The sequence below is a fragment of the Aulostomus chinensis genome, chromosome 10 (genome assembly GCF_037954235.1).
Source record: "Aulostomus chinensis isolate RoL2024-O1b breed Wild chromosome 10, RoL_Achi_v1.0, whole genome shotgun sequence".
Classification (NCBI taxonomy): Eukaryota; Metazoa; Chordata; class Actinopteri; order Syngnathiformes; family Aulostomidae; genus Aulostomus; species Aulostomus chinensis.
The window spans coordinates 5,796,944-5,820,021 of NC_141329.1; the positions used below are offsets into that span (position 1 = coordinate 5,796,944).

Below are 23,078 nucleotides of genomic sequence, written 5' to 3' on the forward strand. Positions count from 1 at the left end.
ACATGAGAGCAGGAGCTAGAAGAAATAGGCTATAAAACAATTGTGTGTGTGTGTGTGTGTGTGTGCGCGTGCGTGCGCGTGCGTGCGCGTGCGTGCGTGCGCGTGCGTGCGCAGCTTCCTCGTTGTTTGTGATGCATCTCCATCATTTCTCAGTCTTCTGTCATTTAAATGCTGATAGAGCAGCAGGAGGAAAACACAGCACTTAATAAATTAGAACAAAACTGCAACTATTCAGATATTAATATGGACTGAATATTATAAATATTCAAACCGTTGAAGCTATCAGGTTTGCAGTTTTTGGGAAGGATTGGACTCCAATTGCACCAGCTACCTTCAGATGATTAAGAGGAAAAGAAAAGGTAGAGAACATTAGAGATGAGGATCAAGTTCCAAAAAAACAAAACAAAACTTGATATCTCAACCTCGATTTTACCATCTGTTTTTTTTTTTTCCTTAGGCATTTTTGAATGCTGGCAGCCAGCATTTTTTATCAAAATGTTTTCCGCAAAATCAGTCGGTATATTTGAGCATGTGTTTGTATGTTGTAAATGTACAAATATGTGATATTCTGATCTTTTGTGTCCCTGTCTTTGTAAATATCATCACACAGCAGTGGGAAAATCTTGTTGAGGATGATGAATCTGTATAAATGGGTGAGTGAGCTTGTTCTGTCTTCACAGGATATGAGGAGACATGTGATGATGACGCTGCTCGACACGGAACAGTCATATGTGGAGTCACTACGCACTCTGATTCAGGTAACACACACACACGCACGCACGCACGCACGCACACACACACACACACACACACACACACACTCACGCCCAAGAACGAACTCCACATTGTGTCACAAATGTTGGTAATGAAGGTGTTATGTAATCCACTTCTTGTCCGTCATCCTGGCTAATCTGCTAACCTCATCACTGCTGTCATTCACATTATCTGCCCTCACATATGGAGAGCTGATCAAGTCATTATACGCCTCATTTTACTGATGCTCCGTGTTTACAATGTATATTTATGGCCAGCTGGCAATCGATGCTTGGAGCAGCAGGTTTATGGACGCCACCCTTCACTCTGTCTCTACTGCTGAAGTATAAGGAAATCAAGCTAGGAATAAACTTAAGGAGCTGATCAAAGATGTCAGCTGGAAAATTACAGCCCCAACTTTTTCCTTTTGCTGTCTCTTTTTTCCCCATTCTAAAATCACACCCTGCACAAAATGTCACTAGACAAACAAATAAACAAATAATCTTCTGGGGATCTTAGATTTAATATTTAAAGAGCATTTAAAACAATCATTATATATCATATAAACCAGCATTAGTGCCATACTGCCAAAGCGCTGCACAGTACAAACATGGAAAAGTACAGTTTTAATGTTAAAAACAATTCAACATTATGTTAATTTTCACCTACACACACTTTGTGTGGATGAAAGCATCTGTGTGTGTGTGTGTTTTTATGAAACATATGTGTGTTTGCGTGCACATCCCACATGCAGTCTGACTTTGTCGAGCTTCCATATGCATGTGTGAGCGGCAACAAATTGAATAATCCTGGGCCGTGTTCCCATGGCGACACAGAGAAAGTAAGTGTTACCACAGTGACTGCAAACTGAGAGTGCAGATCCCCGGAGGAGGGTGTCCAATGTGGTTCAACAGCAGAGATGTCAAACACTGTCAAATGTTCAGCTCTACAAGGAGTTACCTCTGATATAAATTCCATACCGTTATGCAACACAGTCTCCCGAGGTCAGACCAGAGAGCTGGTGTCAGATTCAAGCTGCCATAATCAGTGTTTTTACAGTAAAACAGACTGAATGAGAATTGTCTCCATACTCAGCAGTTCCCCTCTCTGCTCTGTGGAGCTTTATAGTGTGTTGTCTGATTGTTTTATGGCTTGCTGCTTCTCTGTTGCAGTCTTACAGCTCTCACTCTGAGGCAATAAAGCTCTGATAAATTTGCTGTAAACAACCTGCCAAGCACTAAAGAGACTGCATTTGCAGAGCGTTTTACAACACACTTGTATTCATCCATTCATTCACATCAAATTGCGAACACATCCACACATATCCTAACATGTAGACCTTTTTTTTTTCCGGAGACAACCAATCTACCACCTGAGCCACGGCGCCTACCAAGCGACCAAATGATAAACACGAGTGGCTTGCAGTGGAATATTGTGAAGCATCAAGCATAACAAGAGTCAGATGTTTCCTACTGGAATTTGTACTATAAGGAAAAGGAATCTTGAGACACTTTTATACAGATTTCTCTTTTTGAAAAAGAGTCTGTCACTTTTGATGCTTTGCTTGTTAACACAGAACCAAGTAGCATCAATGTGATGCCTCCCAGGTGTATGCTCTTCTGGTTTGCGTCATGTACCAAACGAGTTAGCAAGCAGCATCTCTGTTAAATGGCTAGTTTAAGTTAAGAATATTACAGAATCAACAGACATTCACTTAAGCTGAGATTGCCTAAAGTTTGTTTCCTGCGTCTGTCCAGAAATATGTTGTTTTCGTCATTTTAGCCCCCCTTCAGCCATTGCTGTAGCAAAAGAAGAAAAAAACTGCAGGAGGACTTAAGGAGCATGTACTGTACAGAACGGCAGGTCATGTAGGGCCTGATTGAAGCATAAACACACCAGAGTAATTTGGTTCTCAGTCATATTGTCTCAAAGTGTTAGTCCTACTTTGAAATGTAGGATTCCAGACGGACTAATGTGTTTACATGTCTTTTTAAGTTCAGTTTTATTCAGACTGACACAATAATTAGGGGTTTCTGTTGTTCTGGTTGTCCTATTTACACAGACACTGATTCAGTGCTGCTACCTCCACTGCTGGACCAGCAAACCAGATTCCCACCTCATGACTCACATGAATGCTAACACATTAGCAATCCACTTTATAAAATAATCACGGTCAAATATGCAATTTAATCTGCTATGGCCAGAGAGGGAATTATTGCATTTTGAAGAAACAATATGAGCTGCCCCTCCTAGAGTTACTTTGGCGGGGCTTTGAGTTTATTGACAATTAATCGCAGAGCTCCTTCTGTCTTGATGTCAACGTGTCCTTGAGTGAGGAGTGTGTTCATGTAAAGTCGCTCCGAGCAAATTGGCTTTAGAATACAAGCGCAATATGATTGCAGCCTTTCCACTGAGCAGCAGGACGGCTCATTACTGTAGCAGTCAACATTTGATCATCTCTATTTTGCCACTTAATGAAGATGAAATTAAAAGGGCGTGTGCTCATATCAGATACAAGTCAGACAGAAACATACCGTCACGAGGTGAGAGTCCCCATGAATGCACCAGAGATGGAAGTTCAGATCAGTCATCTGTAGACACTCAGGGGTTGAAACGCAGGTTAATGTCAGATCAGCATCGTCTCAACGCCGCCAATCACAGAAATGCATTTGTGAATCAATCAAGCGCTAAGTGGCTCATGACCCTCACCTGCTTTCTCAACTTACTGACCAGACACTTTCATACAAGATGCAGTGACGGAGCACTGTTGATGGCAAGAGGTGCATTAACATTCCAGCCACACCTGCACGCACGCACGCACGCACACACACACACACACACACACACACACAATAGTGTCTAAATTCAGGATTGCGTGATGCAACCCTATAAAATCACTCATTCTACTATCATAATTTGAACCCATTGGTCTGATAAGATTTTTAGAAAGTCTAGAAGAGATGAACCATTACACTGCTTATTCATATTAAAGATAGCAGTAAGCTAACTGGAAGTAGCCGGTAGCTCTGCCAGTAGAGAATGAGCGGAATCTCTTATTTGAAATGCTGATAAAAGCTTAATGAGCAGAACTTCTTTGACAAGAGTTTGAATGTAAAGGACTATCATTTACAGTAAATATGATGGAGTGCAGCTTTAACGTCCAATGAGATATTTATGGCCAAAAAATAGCCAAATTTTTAATTCACAGCACACAGTAGTTACATATCAACCCTTTAATGACTGAAACATGCTTCACCAAAGTGCAAACACATCTATCTACAGCTGCCATGTCACGACTAGAAGGAATCCTGCTCCTCAAGGGTCCACTTTTATAGTCACTGTGTAGTATTTTGTCTTCCCTGGGACATTATACTCTCACAATTAGCATAGCAGTGATATTTGTCATGATGTTTTAGCTTTTGGAGGGGCTTTTAATTGCTTGTTGAAGAAGTTATGTGAATGTCAGAGTACAAGCGTCTCTTTGTCAGTCTGATTTGAAAAAAAAAAAGAAAAAGAAAAAGACACCACTACAACCAAAAATTTTCCTGCAATTCCAGTAACTTACGTAACACGAAACATTTCCAAGACAAATTTTGTTGAAGGAGAACAAAAATGAGTTTTGACTGCTTCTAACCCCGTCCTTGTCTCAAATTCATTCAGTTGTTGTGTCTTTAACCGACTGACTGGAACAGTCATCAAACTAAATGTGTCACGAAGCCGCAAGCAGCTGACAGACTTTAAAGCTACTGGAGCCGTGGTGTCACATCTGTCTGAGTCCATTTAAGAGAGGAAATTGAGTCGACAAATGTTTTAGGCATTGCTTTGTATGTCTCTATGAACCAGAGCATATTTTAAGACACTGCTCAAAAAGAGCTACTAAATGTAGACCAAGGGGCTTTTATTGTGCATGGGGGGATTACCTTGACTTCCAAAACAAAGGCAGACGAACAAGAAGAGAAAAGACATGGAATCAGATGAAATGAGGCAGAAGGGAATGAGATGTTGATTTCTTGTCTGCGCTTGCCTGTTTGATGTTGGTGTCATATAATTCAGATGATAATTGAGAGCAGCAGAGTGGAAAAGTGTTGGCATCAGCCTCCTGATGCGAAACACCGCAGAAATGTTAGCAAAACACTGGCATTATTGTTGTAACACCTCATTCGCTGACTGGTACATCTACTTAATATCCTACTGTGAAATTACTATAATTCATTCATAAAAATCGAAAGGATGTGTCAATGTTTCACTTGTGTCGGCTACAAAAACACAGGCCGATGATTTAGGGTATTTAAAGACGGTGGGGGGGTAACATCTCGGAATAGCCACACATATAAACGGTGAACTAAGTAGAAATTATCTGGATTTTTTTCAGGTTTTCCAACATCAGTTACAGTTGCTCCTATGACTCAAACCTCCGCTGCTGGTCCTGTACAAATTACATTGTCTTGTGCATATTTCATCAGGACAAACAGATGAAAGGAGAAGTGTGTGTGTGTGTGTGTGTGTGTGTGGGAGTTTAGTATCTAATCGCAAATATCTTGACCAAAAAAACCTGAATTTGCATTATACAGACACAGTGTTTTGACCTCAGCAGAAGAAAATAGTTTGTTCAGACATTACAGCTGTCTAACTATTGATCTCATTGCTAAAAAAGAAAGGAGTTTGAGATGGTGTTTTCCATTGATATTCCTGTTTTCATGCTACAGAACAAAGTCTGACTAATGATTGAAAACATCCACCTCACATTGTTATTTGATTATTGCGTACCCTGATAATGGCATCATTCAAGTAAAGGTGGTGAAAAAATTCTGTTTACATAGCAAACGCTTACCCGGAAGGACCTCTTAATCATTGTTGCTACTAGAATATTACAGTCCACCAATATGTAGCTACTGCTGAGCTCCCTCTGCTTGTAAGACCGCCTGATTTGCTGTGAGGTTTCAGTGGTTGCAATGTGATGTTATGACAACTGCTAGACAAGCTAGCAAGCTGAGTTTGATCAAACAGGGCATATAAGGTGGTTTTACACCGCAGGAACTTGCAGGCTATGTCATAGGAGGTGTCCTGACTGTAGAAAGCACCCCTGTAGCACCCTTAGTTTCACTGTTCACCCTTCATCCACAAAGTAAATCATGAGTGCTCCAACATAACTGATGTTGTTGAATCTTTACAGATCTCTTGCCTGGTAAACGGTTTTGAATGATGAGTTACTGACTGGGTGTCCTTTCCCTGCAGGGCTACATGCGTCCTCTCAAACAGCCAGACAGTGGCTCCATAGTGGACCCCCTGCTGGTGGACGAGATGTTCTACCAGATCCCAGAGATCCTGGAGCACCACGAGCACTTCCTGGAGCAGGTTGCTGGCTGTGTAAGCCAGTGGCATGATAGGCAGACCGTGGGACACCTCCTCATCCAGTCAGTGAGTAGAGCTTCGTCTGCTCACGCCCTCAAAATGAAACACTGTAGAGGTGCTGGAGTCATAAAAACTGCTTATGAGTTTGTACTTTTGGGCTTATTTGTTGAATGCATGTGTTCTTATTCAAAGTTTTCTGTTTACCCTGCTTATATGAAACCAGTACAAATGATCAGTAACCGGATTACACAACCCTCAAGCTAATGTGGCGTTGAAGAATTTAATGTCCTGCAGGAAGCCGACTGTTACCAGGTTACGTAATTGCATCTCCATGCCTGAGGTGTCTTCATTCTCATCTTTTCTTTGTGCTGTGAGTTTGTATTAGCGTCGTTAGCTTCTGTATGTGACCAGTAGGCTGGGACTGTGAAATACTTCACCTCTGGCAGTCAGCAGCAATTCCCTTTCTACTCATCAAGTTTCAGCAGCAATAAAAAAAAAGCAGTAGGAGGTGCTAAAATACAAAAGTTTCAGTAGCAGACACTTTTCAACTTTTTAAAAAAAAATGATTATGCTAATGAAACTGCTATTTAAAAGCCATTAAAGTTTGCCCTCATCCTCATTGTAGCTAAGTCCAGGTTTACTCAGCTCCACAGTAGTGCAGCAAAGAGGACACTCAGGCTACAGACATGACATGTCAGATTTATTACATAAACAATCTTTAAAAAGGATTATTTGCTGCAGGGTGAACTGAAGGGAAGCAAGCAGTGTCACTGAGAGAAGCTCTATACTTGGCAACATACTTTGTGTTCCCAGTGACCCTGTGGTGACCTATGGAAAAATTCCCATGACCTCTAACCTAGATTTTATAAACAGTGCTCTAAAACATCAGTGTAGGACTAAATGTCTGCTTTCAGTGTTAGAAACTAAAAAGAGAAGAGCTTCAGATTTTTAACCTGCATGAGAACAAGCTGTTCGCCCAGGTAGTGCAGCGGGTTTATTGCGTTGCTCAAGTGCGCCTCCTCTGGTCGGTTGGGGGACACAGCATCCCACCAGTAAAACTACTTGCTGCTGGGAAGGGTGAAGTGGTAATGTATAACTTGGGAGAAGAACTTCTGAGAAAAAGGCAAGAAAAGAGCAAAATCCTTAGTGTTTTGATCAAGATGGAGGGGGAAATTGTAGAAGTTTTTCATGGACCAGAATGCTTTGTGGTAACTGGTTGTGGTTCTAGTTCACTGGAAAGCTCTCACTCTCAGCACCTTACAGCTGAATGAAACAGTCACAGAAACATTGTAAGACAGGCACGGAATCACTTATTGAGTTATAAGATAAAAGAGGTTGTGGCAAAGAATTGCATTAAAATATTTAAGAAAAAAATGACATTATGAAATTGAGTTACCTCATTCTATAACTTCAAAACTTTTAAAGCATGTTGTGTCAATCCCCCACATGGTCAGGCCAAGCTACCCTCCCCCACTCCCCCCACTCCTCCCCCACCGTTGCTTCTTGCTGCAGGTCTTAAAGCCGCAGCAGCTGTGATTCATCCAGGCCTCGTTGGCGCAGTAGGCAGCGCGTCAGTCTCATAATCTGAAGGTCGTGAGTTCGAGCCTCACACGGGGCAGGTTGTTTTGGTCAGGCCTGTTGCCGTTGAGAGTGCATTTGCAGACATGCTGTGACATTTCCTTCACTATTTGTGGTAAGCATGTTTGTCTGCGTCGACCATAGCATTGTTTCACCACTAGTTTTAGGTCTGTGGAAAGTAATGCAATGGAAGAATACAATGAAAGTAGTTGTCAGTAGTCTGCACTACAGCAGGATCTAACAAACGTGGTTTCAGGAAAATGAACTGACACTTCTCAAAGACATACTCAATAAAAGCTGAGCATCATTCTCCGAATGAAGGAGGAGTTATTGCATCTGTTTTCCTGAGTGCTCCAACTCAAATCGATCATAGCTGGAAACAGGAAATAGGCCTTTTACAAAAAACATATAAACCCAAAATGATTCTTCAACAAAAAAGCTGTTGAATCTTTACTGCTCTGTGCCAGAAGTCATCGTTACATTTCCTGCAAATGTTATTTTTCTGTTTTCTCTTCCTCGATAGACTGAGAGAAGAAAATGAATGGAGTAAGATTGATCATAAAAGACAGAAGGGAACTGAAGATTGTCTGTTCCTTTTGGGAAAGAATAGAAAGATGATGTGGAAGAACATGCTGCATTGTTGTTCTGTTTCTCTGTGTAGAAGAAAGCAGGTCAGGATGATTCATCTGTGTGTTTGTGTTTGAGGGAGAGGCACTGAAAGAATCTTCTAATTCTTGCCAGAAGGGATCGATAAGTTCTTATAATCAGCCCAATTTCCACTCTTATGATGATTATGATAAAGATTATAGGCAGTAACAAGAGCTAAATATTGGGTGATCTCCATAATTAACTTAATATGTAGTAAAATGTAGTATTTGTAATAGTTGTACTTCCTTTTGGTTTAAGCAGATGTTCCGAGACAGTATTTATTCTGGAGCAGGCGAATGATAGCGTGGCGTACTTTTTGAACAAGCTTCTTATATTCTCACATTTGCTTTCTTTGTATTCTCACATAATTGGTAAACTATAGCTATATTCTTTTTTTCTTCCGGCGTCATTTTGTGATTAAAAAGTGTAAAAGCACAGCCCAGGTGTCTCGGACCCTGTTGTGTCAAAGGTCAAACAGCTACTGCATTTAAAGTGATGTAAAATCCTCATATCCAACAGGATGCAGCAGCTAACATTTGGATGGTTTCGCTTCACTTATAGAACTGATTAAAGAGACATTCCTGCCAATCAAACCGAAATGTCTCAGCTTCATTTGTATGATTTGTTCACCATGTATTTAACAAACCAAGTGTGTGTCCCAGCACCTTATTTTAAACTTGAAGAAAACTCGCTTTATTAACTGACAGTGGTGTGACTTACACACGCAGCACAAAACTGCATCACATGTTAATATTTTTCCCTTCGCCGAAATGTTGGCTCACACTTTATGTGCTCCTATTTTTTTTCCTCTAGTTCTCCAAAGAGCCTCTGGCCAACATGTATTCAGCGTACATCGACAACTTTCTCAATGCCAAAGATGCTGTGAGGATCGCCAAAGAGGCCAAGCCAGCCTTTCACAAGTTTCTGGAGGTGAATACTGGAGTGGCTGTTCCTCTGTTTATGATTGAAAAGTTCCAAGCTTGTCAAAAACTTTGTCCTTGTCTGGTGGAAACAAGCTTTTAGGGCCTGAAGCTCTGGCATTAGCCAGATAATAACAAAATAATGTCCTGTTCTACTTTTCTGGGAATGCTGGGTTTCCCATAAGCTTTTGTCTTTTAGACAGAGACCCTTGGTGGTTGTAGCACTGCAGTTCCAGTCGTCCAGGTCTACCTCATGAGTTAAGGACTGTGCTCTGAGTTATGAATGTTTCTAGTATAAAAGGCTCAAAAGAAACCCAGGAAAGTTGTTGAATTTGAAAATAGAACATTCTATGCCTGGAGGAGTTTTGGAAAAATAAATAAAGCCAGAAAATTTGGGAAGCCCTTAGGATGGACTAAGACAAATTGATATTGGCGAATCTTATTTTGTATCAAACCAAATACTTTAACATCATTAAGTAGATATGGAGCATGGATTTTATTCTCATATTTCATGTGTACAGGGACATTACAGGGAGTCAGGAAAAATCTCTTCAAAGGCCTGGATAAGTCGTGGAATTTATTTGAAATATGTGCATGAATCTTAAGTTATGATCAAAAAATATTTGAGGCAAAATGTTTTGACATTTGACAATTCCGAGGATATTGAATTGAATCAGTGGAGCATCGTTTTTTTTTTTCTTCCACGTCGTTCCCACACACTCCTGAAAACGATTCGATCTTTTTCTTGTGTGTAATTAGCAACTATTTTCCATGAAATGTTTCTGTAACCAACCCTCAACCAGATAATGTGTCTTAAAAGCCTGGGGAGGTTTTACTACTGTGTCCAGTTAAATTTGGTTCACCACTCTTGTACACTTTGATACTGTGGTGCGCCACCAGAAATACATGTCTGACCGAAAAAAAAGAAAAACTGCACAAGTTGGCTGCACAGAAAAGAGCTCAGGAGCAAAAATGCACTCCGGGCACCACAAAAACATAACCTTCTCCCAGCTTTATGCCTGACAGAGTTGTCATGGTGGAACTACTGCGCCACCTTGTGGTAAAGTTCAGCACAGTACTGATTTCCTCACTTTTTTTTTTTTCCTGAATTCTTTCAACAGCAAAACATGCGTGAGAACAAAGAGAAGCAAGCTCTGGGTGATCTGATGATCAAGCCGGTCCAGCGGATCCCCCGATATGAGCTGCTGGTGAAGGTGAATGATGCTTTAATACTGCAACTCTCTGAATACTCCCATGTTTAGTAACTTCATGATTATACCTGTATCGTGTGAAGGACTTGCTCAAGCACACGCCAGAGGACCACCCGGACCACTCCTTCCTCCTGGATGCCCAGAGGGACATCAAGCGCTTGGCTGAAAAGATCAATAAAGGGCGTCGCTCTGCTGAGGAGGCAGAGAGGGAGGCCAGGGTCATCCAGGAGATTGAGGCGCACATAGAGGGAGTTGAACATGTGAGATAGTATTCATACAAAGTAGATGATCAATATTTTTTGTTTTTATATATATATATATTTATATATAGGGGGAGGGGGAGAGAGAGAGAGAGAGAGAGAGACCAACAGCCAGACAGACAGAGGAAAACCAAGCAGATTAGCCCGTACACACAAACATTTAGGTGACTGACACTTTGTAGTTGCGTCATGAATCACCTAGCAACCACATCTGGTACCAACATGGAGGTACTTGTGGATAACTGGCAAAAAAAACAAAAAAACAAAACAAAAACAACAACACTAAAGCAACAGGCTGAGGATGTCCAACTAAATGTTCCATTTAGAGATGCACCATGATTTCTCCAGCAAAGGATTCATTGCTATATTCATACTCTACCGTTATATTTATTTTTTATTATTTTCCCCACACATTTTATTTGTGCGGCTAATTTAAATTCCTCAAAACAGCACCTCTAATTTCCCTCTACGGGGAGCGACAACACCAGAAAAAAGGCACTTTTCTGCCGCAACTGGCATTTAAAAATTGAATTATTCTCAATCGCAGGAGCCCAATCTACCTCATTTTATTTCATTTTATATATATATATATAGAGAGGGGCTGCACGGTGGTGCAGTGGTTCGCACTGTGGCCTCACAGCAAGAAGGTTCCGGGTTCGAGTCCTGGCTCGGGCGCGGGATCTTTCAGTGTGGAGTCTCCATGTTCTCCCTGTGCCTGCGTGGGTTCTCTCTGGTACTCCGGCTTCCTCCCACAGTCCAAAAACATGCAATTGGGGACTAGGCTGATTGATACTCTAAATTGACCGTAGGTATGAATGTGAGTGTGCATGGTTGTTCGTCTCTCTATGTCGGCCCTGCGATGGACTGGCGCTGTAGGACTGTCCCCCGCCTCTCGCCCGTTGACGCTGGGATAGGCTCCAGCCCCCCCGACCCTTAATGTGTAGGAATAAGCGGAAGATGACGATGGATGGATGGATATATATAGAGAGAGAAATGAATAGTAGATTGATATAACTGTGATGAAGTGACTTCTCTTTTGTACTGTTAGATTCTTAATCCCCAGAGGAAGTTCATCAGGCAGGAAATGGTCATGGAGGCGGTAAGAGAGTTTTTGAGTTGTCTAATTGAAAATGAGATATATATCTTCACTGATACCTTCATTCATCTCCAAATTATATAAGTAATCCTCACTCATTTATAACATACATACATACAACAAACTTATATGTATACACACACACATATCTCTATATATCTCTATATATCTATATATATATATCTATATATATATAGATATAGATATAGCTATAGATATAGATATATCACTAAATGTTTACAAGTCAAATAGCTGTCAACAGGTAACTAAGCACTAACTAACAGTTATTAATTGTTTTGCTGAATTATGTTGTACCATTTCACAAAGCGTATGACCTTCTAAGTTTGTTTACTCTGATGTGGCCAAGTTAAGACTTGCTGGGTTCTTCCTCTGCTTGCAGAAGACAGTGGGCGGGAAGAAAGACCGTTCACTCTTCCTCTTCAGTGACCTGATCATCTGCACCACCCTCAAGAGGAAGTCTGGCTCATTAAGACGCAGCTCCATGAGCCTGTATGAGTACACACACACACACACACACACACACACACACACACACACACACACACACACACACACAAGCATGAATACACTTCATGGGAGAGACATGCAAAAACAGAGCTTGTTCTAATTTTGTTTCCTGCAGTAATCACACTTCTCCCTAGAGTTCAAGAGCGGTGCAGATGCTATAGAAGTATTAATGTTTTACTTCTTTGTCTACTGCTCTTCCTCTCTCAGATATTCTGCGGCCAGTGTGATTGATACTTCCAGCAAATACAAGTTTCTGTGGAAGCTTCCTCTAGAGGATGTGGAGGTGGTGAAAAGTAAGAGGCCTGCTCAACATCACATATACTGTAAATAGTTAAACCCTTTAAATGAAGGTTTTGTTCTCTGGTTCTCTGACTGTGTCCTTTTCTGCATCAGGCTCTGCTCAGGCAACAAACAAGGAGAGCATCCAGAAGATGATCAGTCGATTAGACGAGGATCTCAGCACACTGGGTCAGGTCAGCAAACTGTCAGAGACCCTCAGCTTCCCCCACCAGGTACTATGGACTCAAGTGTACATGTTTTGACATAATGTAGTTTTAAACCATCCCCCCTTCATGATTAATGCTCACCATTGTGTGTGATGATTTTCTCATTTATTTACAGCATATACACAAGGAGCTGTTTCAAATAAATGACTAATATCTCCTCCTTTTGAATAATATTATATTCTATGCTGCTTTGTTATCACTTCTTCTTCCTCCTCAGTCCCTGGACGAGGTGATAAAGGATCTGATGGCCTCGGTGCATAGGGAGCTGTCTGAGAAGCAGTCAGTGGCCTTCAGTATGACCTTCCTGCCCACCAAGCTGGAGTTCACCACTGTGTCTGCTGAAACTAGCTTCATCTTTGAGTTCTCCTCCCCCGATGCTCGCTCCAACTTCGAACAAGCATTTGAGGAAGCCAAAAAGAAGCTGGGTGAGCGAGAAACCATACAGGATGACCAGACATAATTTATTGTATGGAGGTTTACTTAGAAGACGGCAGCACATCAAGTTAGTTTTCAGCATTAGTACTTAATGTCTCGTGTGTGTTTAGCTATGAATAAGGACCAGTGGGACCCTGAGTTCCTGAAGGCCATTCCCATTATGAAAACACGCAGTGGAATGCAGGTGAGAGAAGCAGCAAATATCTTCTGTAGAACATGTGCAGATATTAAGCTGAAAGTCACTGGTTACTGTGTTTGTGGTCCCCAGTTTTCATGTGCCTCCCCAAGTCACACCTGCCCTGACAGTGGCTGTGAAGTGTGGGTGTGTAACAGCGATGGATACGTGGGACAGGTTAGAAGAAAACATGATCCATGAGCCTGTTGAACTCATAAACCTTCACTATGTAACAGACGCAGCTGCTTTGATTGCTTCTTTCAAATGAGTGAACCTTTAAATACGCAAAAATGTTGACGTGTTTGGTGCGATGGCGTGTCCTCTGCAGGTTTGTCTGCTGAACATTAAAGACGAGCCCACAGTGGAGGCCTGTATCGCTGTCTGCTCCGCCAGGATCATCTGTATTGCTGCTGTGCCAGGGCTGAAGGGGAGGTCAGTGAAAGCACACACACACACACACACACACACACACACACACACACACACACAAATAAACTATTAAACTGCAGTCATAACTAGTATTCACTCTTCTTGCCCACACCAGGTATATTTAAAGTAATAGTAAGACATCGTATATCATATCATATCATTGGTTATTAAAGATTGTGTACATGTGCTGATATTTATGGTTTTAAAATTTTACTGAAGTGGTTACTTTGACGAGTTAAATTTTGATTTAACTTGATCACTATTTGCCTCCTAGGGAGCGTGGACCAGACCCTGCCCCGCCCCCTTTGGCTCCTGGCCACACCCAGCAGCAGCTGCACATATCGATCTCTCATTCCTCTCTCGAGCTGACGGAGCAACCCCCAGGTGAGGCCTTAGAAAGTTCATAGTTGCTTACCTCTATGCACTTACATGTACGTTTATACATCAAAATCACTGCATGTACGTGATAAACCCATCATGTCGACGGTCAGGAGCAGAGCTCGTGCCCTTTGACAGTGACGACACCGATGATGAGGATTCACCCAGCCCTTCGTCTACGCTACAGAGTCAGGCCAGTCACTCCACCATATCATCCAGCTACGGCAGTGAGTACAAACACTCCAGTCACATGCTCACCTCTACTTCCTAAATGCTCCTCACTCACTCCTTCTTTTCTCTAAAGATGACGAAGGTCCAGGCTCCAAAGACTTGGTTGCTGAGACCACCAGCAGTGAGGAGGAGCAGGAGTTCCCGGTGGCGAGTTCCTACGGAGCCCCGGGGATGTTAGGAGTGGGTGGAGGAAACCGTGCCCATACAGAGAGCCCCATGGACGGACGTGCAATGCGCCGCTCTTCCCGAGGCTCATTCACCAGGGCGAGTCTGGAGGACCTGCTCAGCATCGACCCGGAGGCCTACCAGAGCTCTGTGTGGCTGGGCACTGAAGATGGATGGTATGTGGTAGTTAGTTTTGTTATTGGATGAAAAAAAAAAATCATGTTTAGTTGATGGTGTGCTGATTTCATCCTCTAATTCTCTTTGTTGCTGTTAGCATCCACGTGTATCAGTCCTCAGACAATATCCGCAACCGTAAAAACAGCATGAAGATGCAACACTCAGCCTCCATCCTGTGTATACTGTGAGTGTCCCTTCTTTCTATGAGTTTTGTCTTGAAGAAAAATCAGTTTTAATTACCAGAAAATGGAGACATCAATGCGAACTGTTTCAAACATGTCCTGATACTTGACCTCCATTGACCTATGTCTCTTCCTCTTTTTGCTAAAAAAAAAAATCATTTCCTTTCTGCAACTTAAAAACAGTTTCCACATTCCCTCTTTTTGTCTCCTGCAGGTATTTGGACAACAAAGTGTTTGTGTCGTTGGCCAATGGAGAGGTGATTGTTTATCAGAGAGAAGCAGGTAATTGAAAAAGACTAGGAAGAATAATTGGAAGTTTGATAAGACAGACTGCAGTAATGATAGATTCCACATAAGATATTTAAAATCGTCAAGGATTAAAATACCCAAGAAAGCCCTTGGGCTAATTTCCATTCTGGTCCTCTGTTACATTACAGGATGATAGCTTGAGGCAGGAATGGCAAGCGATTTTAAACACAAACATCACATTACAGTCACAAATTTTTGAAGAACCTCTTCTTAAGGTCTAAATTAAAACTCCTCTCAGGTGGCTTAACTTTAAGTGAAAGAGGTAGTTTGTTCAATTGACATGGAGCTCAGCATTAAAAGGTATTTTTCACAAAACTTGATTTACTATTCATTTGAATAAAATTTGCAAAACTGCCTCCAGTGTTGTGGGAGGGTTAATTTTATGAAGTTTAAAAAAAAAAATGTTGGATTTGTTTTTAATCCCTGTCAAACTCAACCTGCAGGCAGCTTCTGGGACCCTCAGTCCTCACAGACCTTAGTTCTGGGTACGCCCAGCAGTCCCGTCACCAAAATGGTTCCCGTGGGAGGGAAGCTTTGGTGTGGCTCCCAGAACCGAATTCTAATTATCAACTCAACTACACTGGTACAGGAGGTGAGTGGGAGGACAGATGCATGAGGATGGAGGGAGAGAGAGAGACAGAGAGAGGTCAGATCTGGTGCGTAACACTTCACTCTCCTGTCTCAGCACTGGTTCCAGGTGGGCACAGACAGCAGTCGATGTGTGACCTGCATGGTGGCGTATGGTCAGGGTGTGTGGCTAGCACTGCAAGGCAGCGCACAGGTCAAACTGTACCACGCTCAGACCTGGGAGAGCCTGACGGAGGTGGACGTGGCGCCTGCTGTTCACAAGATGCTGGCAGGTAAACCCTGACGAGCCACTGAATCAATCTATACAGTAAGCATCTGGCGAGACAGCTCAGCCTCAAGTGAGCTCAGCTCAATTATAATCCCAATAGCATCTGCAGTTTATGTAAAGAAAGTGTTCCCTTTCTCTTTTTTCTTTAAACTGCTTTCCACTGCATTCCTCCATCCGGTTCTCTGTCTCTTCATTCAGGCGCCGATGCGATCATCAGACAACACAAGGCCGCCTGTCTGAGAATCACAGCCCTTCTTGCATGTAAAGATCTGCTGTGGATTGGCACCAGCGCAGGTTATAACGTCATTTATTTTATCCAAATAACCAACAGCACACTGGTCTGATAACCAGATGGAAGTGCCATTTTATTTCTTATAGTCACTGAAGTCTTCCTGGTGCGGTCAGAGGTTAGAACAACACAGCCTGTAGTACAGTTAAATTTAAAAAGTACCAAAAGAATCCTTTACTGTATGTAAGAAAAGCTTCTGTTTGCAGCATGAAACACAGGTTTAGGTGCATGAGATATAAAATCAGGGTTCTAAAAGCTTTTCATGTGCAAAGTAAAAAAAAAAAAAAAGCAAAACAAAAGAATAACTCTTTCAAATATTCCCCTACAGTTGCAAAAGAGTGCAAGCGAGACTCTCTGCCACTAGGTGTCACACTGGAGCACCAGCTTGTGTCTCCCCGCAACACACAATGAGCACAGTTGAATAAAGTTACTCTCTCTTGACCAGACAAGAGCCACTGAAGGAACAGTCCCATGACAGTGTAATGGCTGTCACATACAGTACATAAATAGCTTTTTTCAACATTTGAAGAACAATTTCTGATCATAGATCTCTAATGAAAACAGAACATTGTAGTAACAAAACAAAAACTAACAAAAAGTAGAGACAATGTGCTCCGACCCACTACCTGAACTTTCATTCAACTGATACGAAGTACTGAACAGTGTGTTGAATACATGAAATGTATTATTTTAAAAATTGTATACAATTCTAACCCTGTATACATACAAGATGTTGCCATCCCTGTTGTGGCTCATTTTCATGAGCACACCCATAGTTAAGCAATGGATCTTTGCTTTATCATCATGCTATCATACTTTGACAGTCGCTCTCCAAACTACAACCTTGGTGGGATTTTCCAATTTGAAATGTTGTACGTGGCTCAACTTCCTCTGTGCGCCACTGTTTTAGAGCAGCATAGAAGAAATGACTTCCTGCTTTCTTTCCAGGGGTGGTCCTCACACTGGCAATCCCAACTGTGAGCTCTGGAACTGGAGCAGGTACAATAAAATCCCCCCTGCTACCGATGGGCTCGGCTCACGGACACACAGGTCACGTTCGGTTTCTCACATCTATTGAGCTACCGGAAGGTTTTGGCATGAACTTCCCTCCTCCGACATCTGAATCTACAGGTAGTTATTGTATCAAATGCACATTCAGGTTTCAGTTGTGCTTCTCTTGTGCTTCTTCTTGACTCTTTATCCACCCTCTGCTTCCTAGGCAACCAATCCCAGAGTGGCAACGCAGTCGATGGGAGCCTTCAAAGACGTGACTCCGCTCGCCGCAGAGCCTCTGCTCACCTCCCCCCAAAGACCAATCATCTAGTCATATCTGGCGGTGACGGCTATGAGGACTTCAGATTGACCAATAGCAGTGAAACTGTGGGACGGGATGACAGTACCAACCACCTGTTGCTTTGGAGGGTCTGAGACAATCATTGGCATAAGGAGACCCAACCTCTCTCTGAGAAGAGCGCACAAGCCCTGTCCTTTCCCCCGCTGCCGGACTCCTCACTTCTTGGTGTTGTTTCAGTCCTATGCTTGGTCCACTCGTCTCTTCGTGCATATGGCTGACTAATGAATATGAACAGTTCAAACCCAGTTTTGTTGTGCTAATGTTTCCTTATGGCATTGCATTGTTCCACACTGAGTGGTGTTTTTGCGTGTGTATTTTAGTTTTTTGGCATTCTACAGACTTTTCTTGTCAACAGTCATTAAACTGAAGCCTGGAAGAGATCGAAGAAGACAGAGGACAGACAAAATGATATAAGTCTTTCACAGATGGACAGACAGACGGGGATTGCTCTGCATGATTTGGACTTGGACATCAGCCTGCCTCATCACTTCATATCAATCTGAGGTGCAAAACACCTGCTTATCTCACATCATGACTAAGTATAGTAACACCCATGAGAGGAAATGAAGTGAAGCAGATTTCTGTTGCTCAAGATAAGCCGAGAGGTTCAGCTGATATTTACAAGCTATGAAAGCAGTAAAAGAGGAAGTGGTTGGCTCCTTAAATCTGGTACGTCAACATGAAATCAGGGCAACAAATAAGTCTTTATCGTACTGATGGAAAGTCACAAGTTGGTGGCACCAAGGACCAATACCAGTGTCTTGGTCACTGGCCGGACTATTAACATCTTTTATGTTGGGGAAGCCAGACAGGGAAAACAATGTCTGGAAAGGACCTGGGGACTCAAACCCGGGGCCATCTTGCTGTGCGACACCTGAGCCGCTGTGCTGACCTGAAAGTCAAAAAGGTTTAGCAGAGATCAGATCTTTGTGGGCCCAGTAGGAATGTAATAATCTACTCTTCAACCAATTCTTATAGATGATCACGTCAAGAGATACACGCATCGTTTAAGTGCAATATGTGGCTCTAACAAGATTATCGACAGGTTATTCAAAGCCTTTCATTACCTTAATCAGTAGATATTTGTGCGTCAACAAATGTTTTCCACAAATAATCACCTATCAGATTTTCTTATTTAATGTTTATCTGCCAGTTTAAGATGACCTGATGATGCAGTGTCTAGCGACAAGTAGTTGGAAAAAAGAAGGAGTCATTCCTCCGCAACATGCCAAAGCCTTGTATGTGTTTAGACAAGAAGCGATCTGAAAAGATTTCCATGAAATGTCTATAAAGCGTCACTCTGTCAGGAAGTAAATCAGGACAGATGTCACCGATTTCTATCGCAGGGTCTTTTCCAGATGAAGCCAGGCTGTGGTAGCAGATAGAGATAGTTATGTACAGTATTTATGGTTTTGATTTTAGTTCTTTCTTTAACAGCACTTAATTTATAGAAGACGGAGCTCTCACTATTTCTTTTGGAGTGGAAGAACAAGGAGGCCTCAGCTTGATTACCACAGCAGATAGATGGCTCTGCGATGCATACCGTGGCGTTATTGGTACCTAAAACATTACGCTGCAAATTACAGTTTAGCCCTTATTCCACACACAGAAAATATCAGTGTTGATTGTTATTCCAGACACTGAAACTATCAATGTTGGTTGTAGTTGGATGTTGGAAGTTGGGTTTGTGAGACAAGAGTGCGCACGAGATAGAGAGTAGGTCAGAAGGGCAAACGCTAAGCACCCGCACGTGCCTTCAGTAGGCTAAAAGTTAAGCCATTTTATTTTACACGCACACACAAACACACCAAGGGAAAAGTCAGCTCTCCCTCTGTCCCACAGCAGATGTCTGCAGAAGAGTTGGAGGGGGGACTTGTCCTATCGTACACCTTCGCATCAGGATTTAGGGTTAATCAGTGATTAATTTTGATCCCTGCAAGCCTCGAGAACGTCATTTCACCTAACCGGCCATCTGGGCACTTCAACTCAACTTCTCCCTTCTCAAAACCTATTACTCTTGGGTTAACTCTCCAACTGTGAGGGGAGCTGACAGTTAAGAGGATTAACCAGTCATTGTGATAGCTGCCTGCTTGCTAAGTGACGCCCTCGGGCCTTTGCATCCTCCACAAGTGTTCTGTCATTTGGCTGGTACGGTCAGTTGAGGCGGAATTCCAACAGAGGAAAGTTCAGGAATTTTAGATCACGCATCAGAAATAGCTCAATATTTTGGGAAAGAATTCTCTCAGGCTTATATGGTACATATGAAGCTAACCAATAAGCATTCAAACTGAAGAAACAATTGAACGGTGGTGATGTGTACAGTATAAAACTGACAGTGGGTGTGTTCAAAACGAGTAAAACACAAGTCTCTCCACAGCAAAGCATCGGCATCTATATGAAATCAAACACAGGAATTTGTCCTGTCCACTCTGATGCCATATTTCCTGTAGAACGTTTGGTTTTGAGGACATCCTAAATGTTGCCCCTTATTCATGAATCTGAGATATTGAATTTGCTTTTGTTGAAAAATTTACTTGGGAATAACATTGTACCTTGTTATAACCCCATTCCCATAACCCCCCCAAAAAATGTAGTTTGATGTATTTTCAAGGCATGTTGGCAACAAGCTTGCTGATTTTGGCTAATTGTGATAATATGACCCGCTATCGTAAAAGGCAAATATTTTCAGACATCTTCACTCGGAAGATGCGCCTAATGAGACACCAAAACAGACCCACTGGCTTATGCTAAGCTAAGCTAAGCTATGAGAGCTGTCAATACATTTTCCTTTAAGAACATTTCTCAAAAATATCAAATGAGTCTTTTGATGTTCTCTTAACATTAAGGTAGCTGATATGTGTTCCTTTATGTTCTGTATGGTTCAGTCTTTTTATGTTCTCAGTGCCAAAAGCTGTCACCCTATTGAAATGCTGTAAACCCAAGCTGGCTGTAGGGCCCGGAGGAGCTTCCTGCTGTATGGAAATTGTCTTTTTTTTTCTGCAATCAATGGGGCAAAAAAAAAAAAAAATGGATGTTTATATCTGTGTGCAATCTGTGCTTGAATCTGCAGCGGTGCAGTGTTTTTCAAACTGTGAGTTGGGCATTTTAAAAGGGTCACGACCCCCATTACTGGTGGGTCCGCAAAGAAATCACTAACAGCATGAATAGTTTTAGTTAATTCAGGAACTTTGTAGATTTTCTTTCACAGAATGATTATTTGCCTTATGTTCTCATATATGCTCAGTTAATTAATGGATTGCTATGTTTCAGCTGGAGAATTTTTGGTTGGAACCTTAAGATATGAAGTAAACCTCCAGGATTAAGAGAATTGAACTGTTGTGTGCCAGTTAAAGAAACAGGATGTATCCTTAAGTTCCACCATCACGAGACTCATCCCTATTACCACTGTATCACTCAGCAACTTGTAAGTAATGGCTGATGTAGACCAAGTCTTTCTTGTTGTAAATATTGGTATATATTGCCTTTTTTTTCTGTAAATAGTGCACCCACGGTCCTCAGTTGTTGATATGAATCTAATGGCATATTTTTATATATTTGTGTAAGGTTTGTGTTTGTATTTTTTTTTCTCCTTCTGGCATGCGCTGTCGGTTACGTTTAAATTATAACTGTCATCTCTCCAAAAACAAGATGGCCTCTGTCACGACCAGGGCGACTGACACATAGAACTGAAGCTTTGCTGTTTCCCGCGGTAGCCACGATGGTTCCGAGCTGTTGTTTGCCTTCTTAAAGATGTCTGCAAGATGGAAAACACCATGGCAGCTCACATGCTGCCACCTGGTCTGGTTGACATTTCGCAGGTGTCATGGTTTCTGACTTTCTTTGTTCCTTTACTTCCTGTATGTAGCTTTTCTTGTTCTGTCACTGTGGGTTTCTCTTTGTAATTAAATGAGTTCACTGGTGCCAGTTTTGTGCCTGTTTACACTGCAGCTGGACACTTAAAAATGATTCCAAATAGAGAAATTAGAACAACAGATCAACACGTTCAACATACATGACATAAAGTGGTGCATTGATTGCAACTTCAAAACAACGACTCGTCATCCAAGTCCTAACTGCTGTAGAACATAAGTAGGATTTCAAACTCCACAGGCTTGAAAATGACCTCTTTGACTCAGAAGACCTCGCAGGGACTGTAAGAGCGGGTTTCATCAGATCAACTAGGTCGTGAAAGTAGTGTCTGTGTTTCAGCCCCACTGCAGCACTGCTAACCTCAGCTGGTACCCGTACCTCACGTCTGACTCGTCCTACTTGAGTGCTGCGAATGAACAAATTCAGTCATGTGAGCTACTGCTAAATTAAAAAAATAAATAAATAAATTCCCAGAAAGCTTTAAAATAAACAACAAATGTTTGCTGCCTTTGCTTTGAATGTAGAGGTTTAAAGCTCAGGCGGAACTTTTAAATGTTTATTTTGTGACTTTTTGTCCACCAAGACAGTCATCACCCACAATGTGGGAACAACATACAGGGCAAAAATTGCTTTCAAATCTAGACCAAAAAAAAAATGTCCTTTTTCAGAGTCCAAAGAGAGAATTAAAGTGGAAAAACTGCAGAGATGGTGAAAGGTAAATTTTCTTTTAATAAAACAAACTTGATCTAAACAATAATAAATATATGATTGCTCATCATCAGGATTTGCTTCGTCCCTCTCAAATATGAAACCCACTCATCTTAAACCTTTTGTTAAACTTTAACCTACTGAGCCTCAGTGAGAGGTGCTGTGACATGATCTCCTGGTGGAAGGCCGAGGCCTAAGTATTGGCCCAAATACAAGAGAAACCATTTACTTGTTGTATATGATCTCTCTCTCTCTCTCTCTCTCTCTCTCTCTCTCTCTCTCGCTCTCTTACACACACATGTACATTACAGCCCACTTGCATTGATAGACAGTATTCAGAAGCCTGAAACAGTGATGATCTGTGTGATGAGAGAGAATGAAACAACAGCACAGAGCTTCATCTGTCTGGAACTAGAATGACTGACTGATATTGTGAGTCATTGACTCGCGCTGACTCGCTGAAGAACGCAGGCCAGTGGAAATGCCCAGCTCCTGATGTACACTTTGCATCTTGATATTTCATTTGCAGGATTGTTTTAATTATGTCAAGCTCAGTCTTTTTCTTTTTTTTCCTCTCCTCAATCTCCTGTTTCTTTCCCAAGTTGTCTTGAGGGTTTGAAAACGTCTTCCTTCTTTCAACAACTGTCTCTAGAACAACTTTTGTGGAC

At 41.9% G+C, this 23,078-nt stretch overlaps 1 protein-coding gene and 1 non-coding gene across 2 annotated transcripts in view; both read left to right on the forward strand.

The window, feature by feature from the left end:
* The window catches only part of arhgef17 (Rho guanine nucleotide exchange factor (GEF) 17), a 64,807-nt gene extending 43,057 nt beyond the window's left edge, over positions 1–21,750 (forward strand). The window contains exons 2-24 of the mRNA XM_086215756.1: positions 681–758; positions 5,989–6,171; positions 9,145–9,261; positions 10,373–10,465; positions 10,546–10,722; positions 11,771–11,821; positions 12,219–12,328; positions 12,554–12,639; positions 12,740–12,858; positions 13,070–13,277; positions 13,398–13,471; positions 13,556–13,639; positions 13,791–13,894; positions 14,166–14,275; positions 14,383–14,496; positions 14,574–14,841; positions 14,940–15,026; positions 15,239–15,306; positions 15,777–15,925; positions 16,019–16,193; positions 16,388–16,483; positions 17,427–17,609; positions 17,698–21,750. Coding sequence (XP_086071882.1) covers positions 681–758; positions 5,989–6,171; positions 9,145–9,261; positions 10,373–10,465; positions 10,546–10,722; positions 11,771–11,821; positions 12,219–12,328; positions 12,554–12,639; positions 12,740–12,858; positions 13,070–13,277; positions 13,398–13,471; positions 13,556–13,639; positions 13,791–13,894; positions 14,166–14,275; positions 14,383–14,496; positions 14,574–14,841; positions 14,940–15,026; positions 15,239–15,306; positions 15,777–15,925; positions 16,019–16,193; positions 16,388–16,483; positions 17,427–17,609; positions 17,698–17,906 — 2,943 coding nt within the window. The 3' untranslated portion in view covers positions 17,907–21,750. The remainder of the gene's footprint in view (positions 1–680; positions 759–5,988; positions 6,172–9,144; positions 9,262–10,372; positions 10,466–10,545; positions 10,723–11,770; positions 11,822–12,218; positions 12,329–12,553; positions 12,640–12,739; positions 12,859–13,069; positions 13,278–13,397; positions 13,472–13,555; positions 13,640–13,790; positions 13,895–14,165; positions 14,276–14,382; positions 14,497–14,573; positions 14,842–14,939; positions 15,027–15,238; positions 15,307–15,776; positions 15,926–16,018; positions 16,194–16,387; positions 16,484–17,426; positions 17,610–17,697) is intronic.
* trnam-cau (transfer RNA methionine (anticodon CAU)) lies at positions 7,651–7,723 on the forward strand. Its single transcript has one exon. It is a non-coding gene; the product is annotated as a tRNA-Met (tRNA).
* Positions 21,751–23,078: the final 1,328 nt, after the last annotated feature.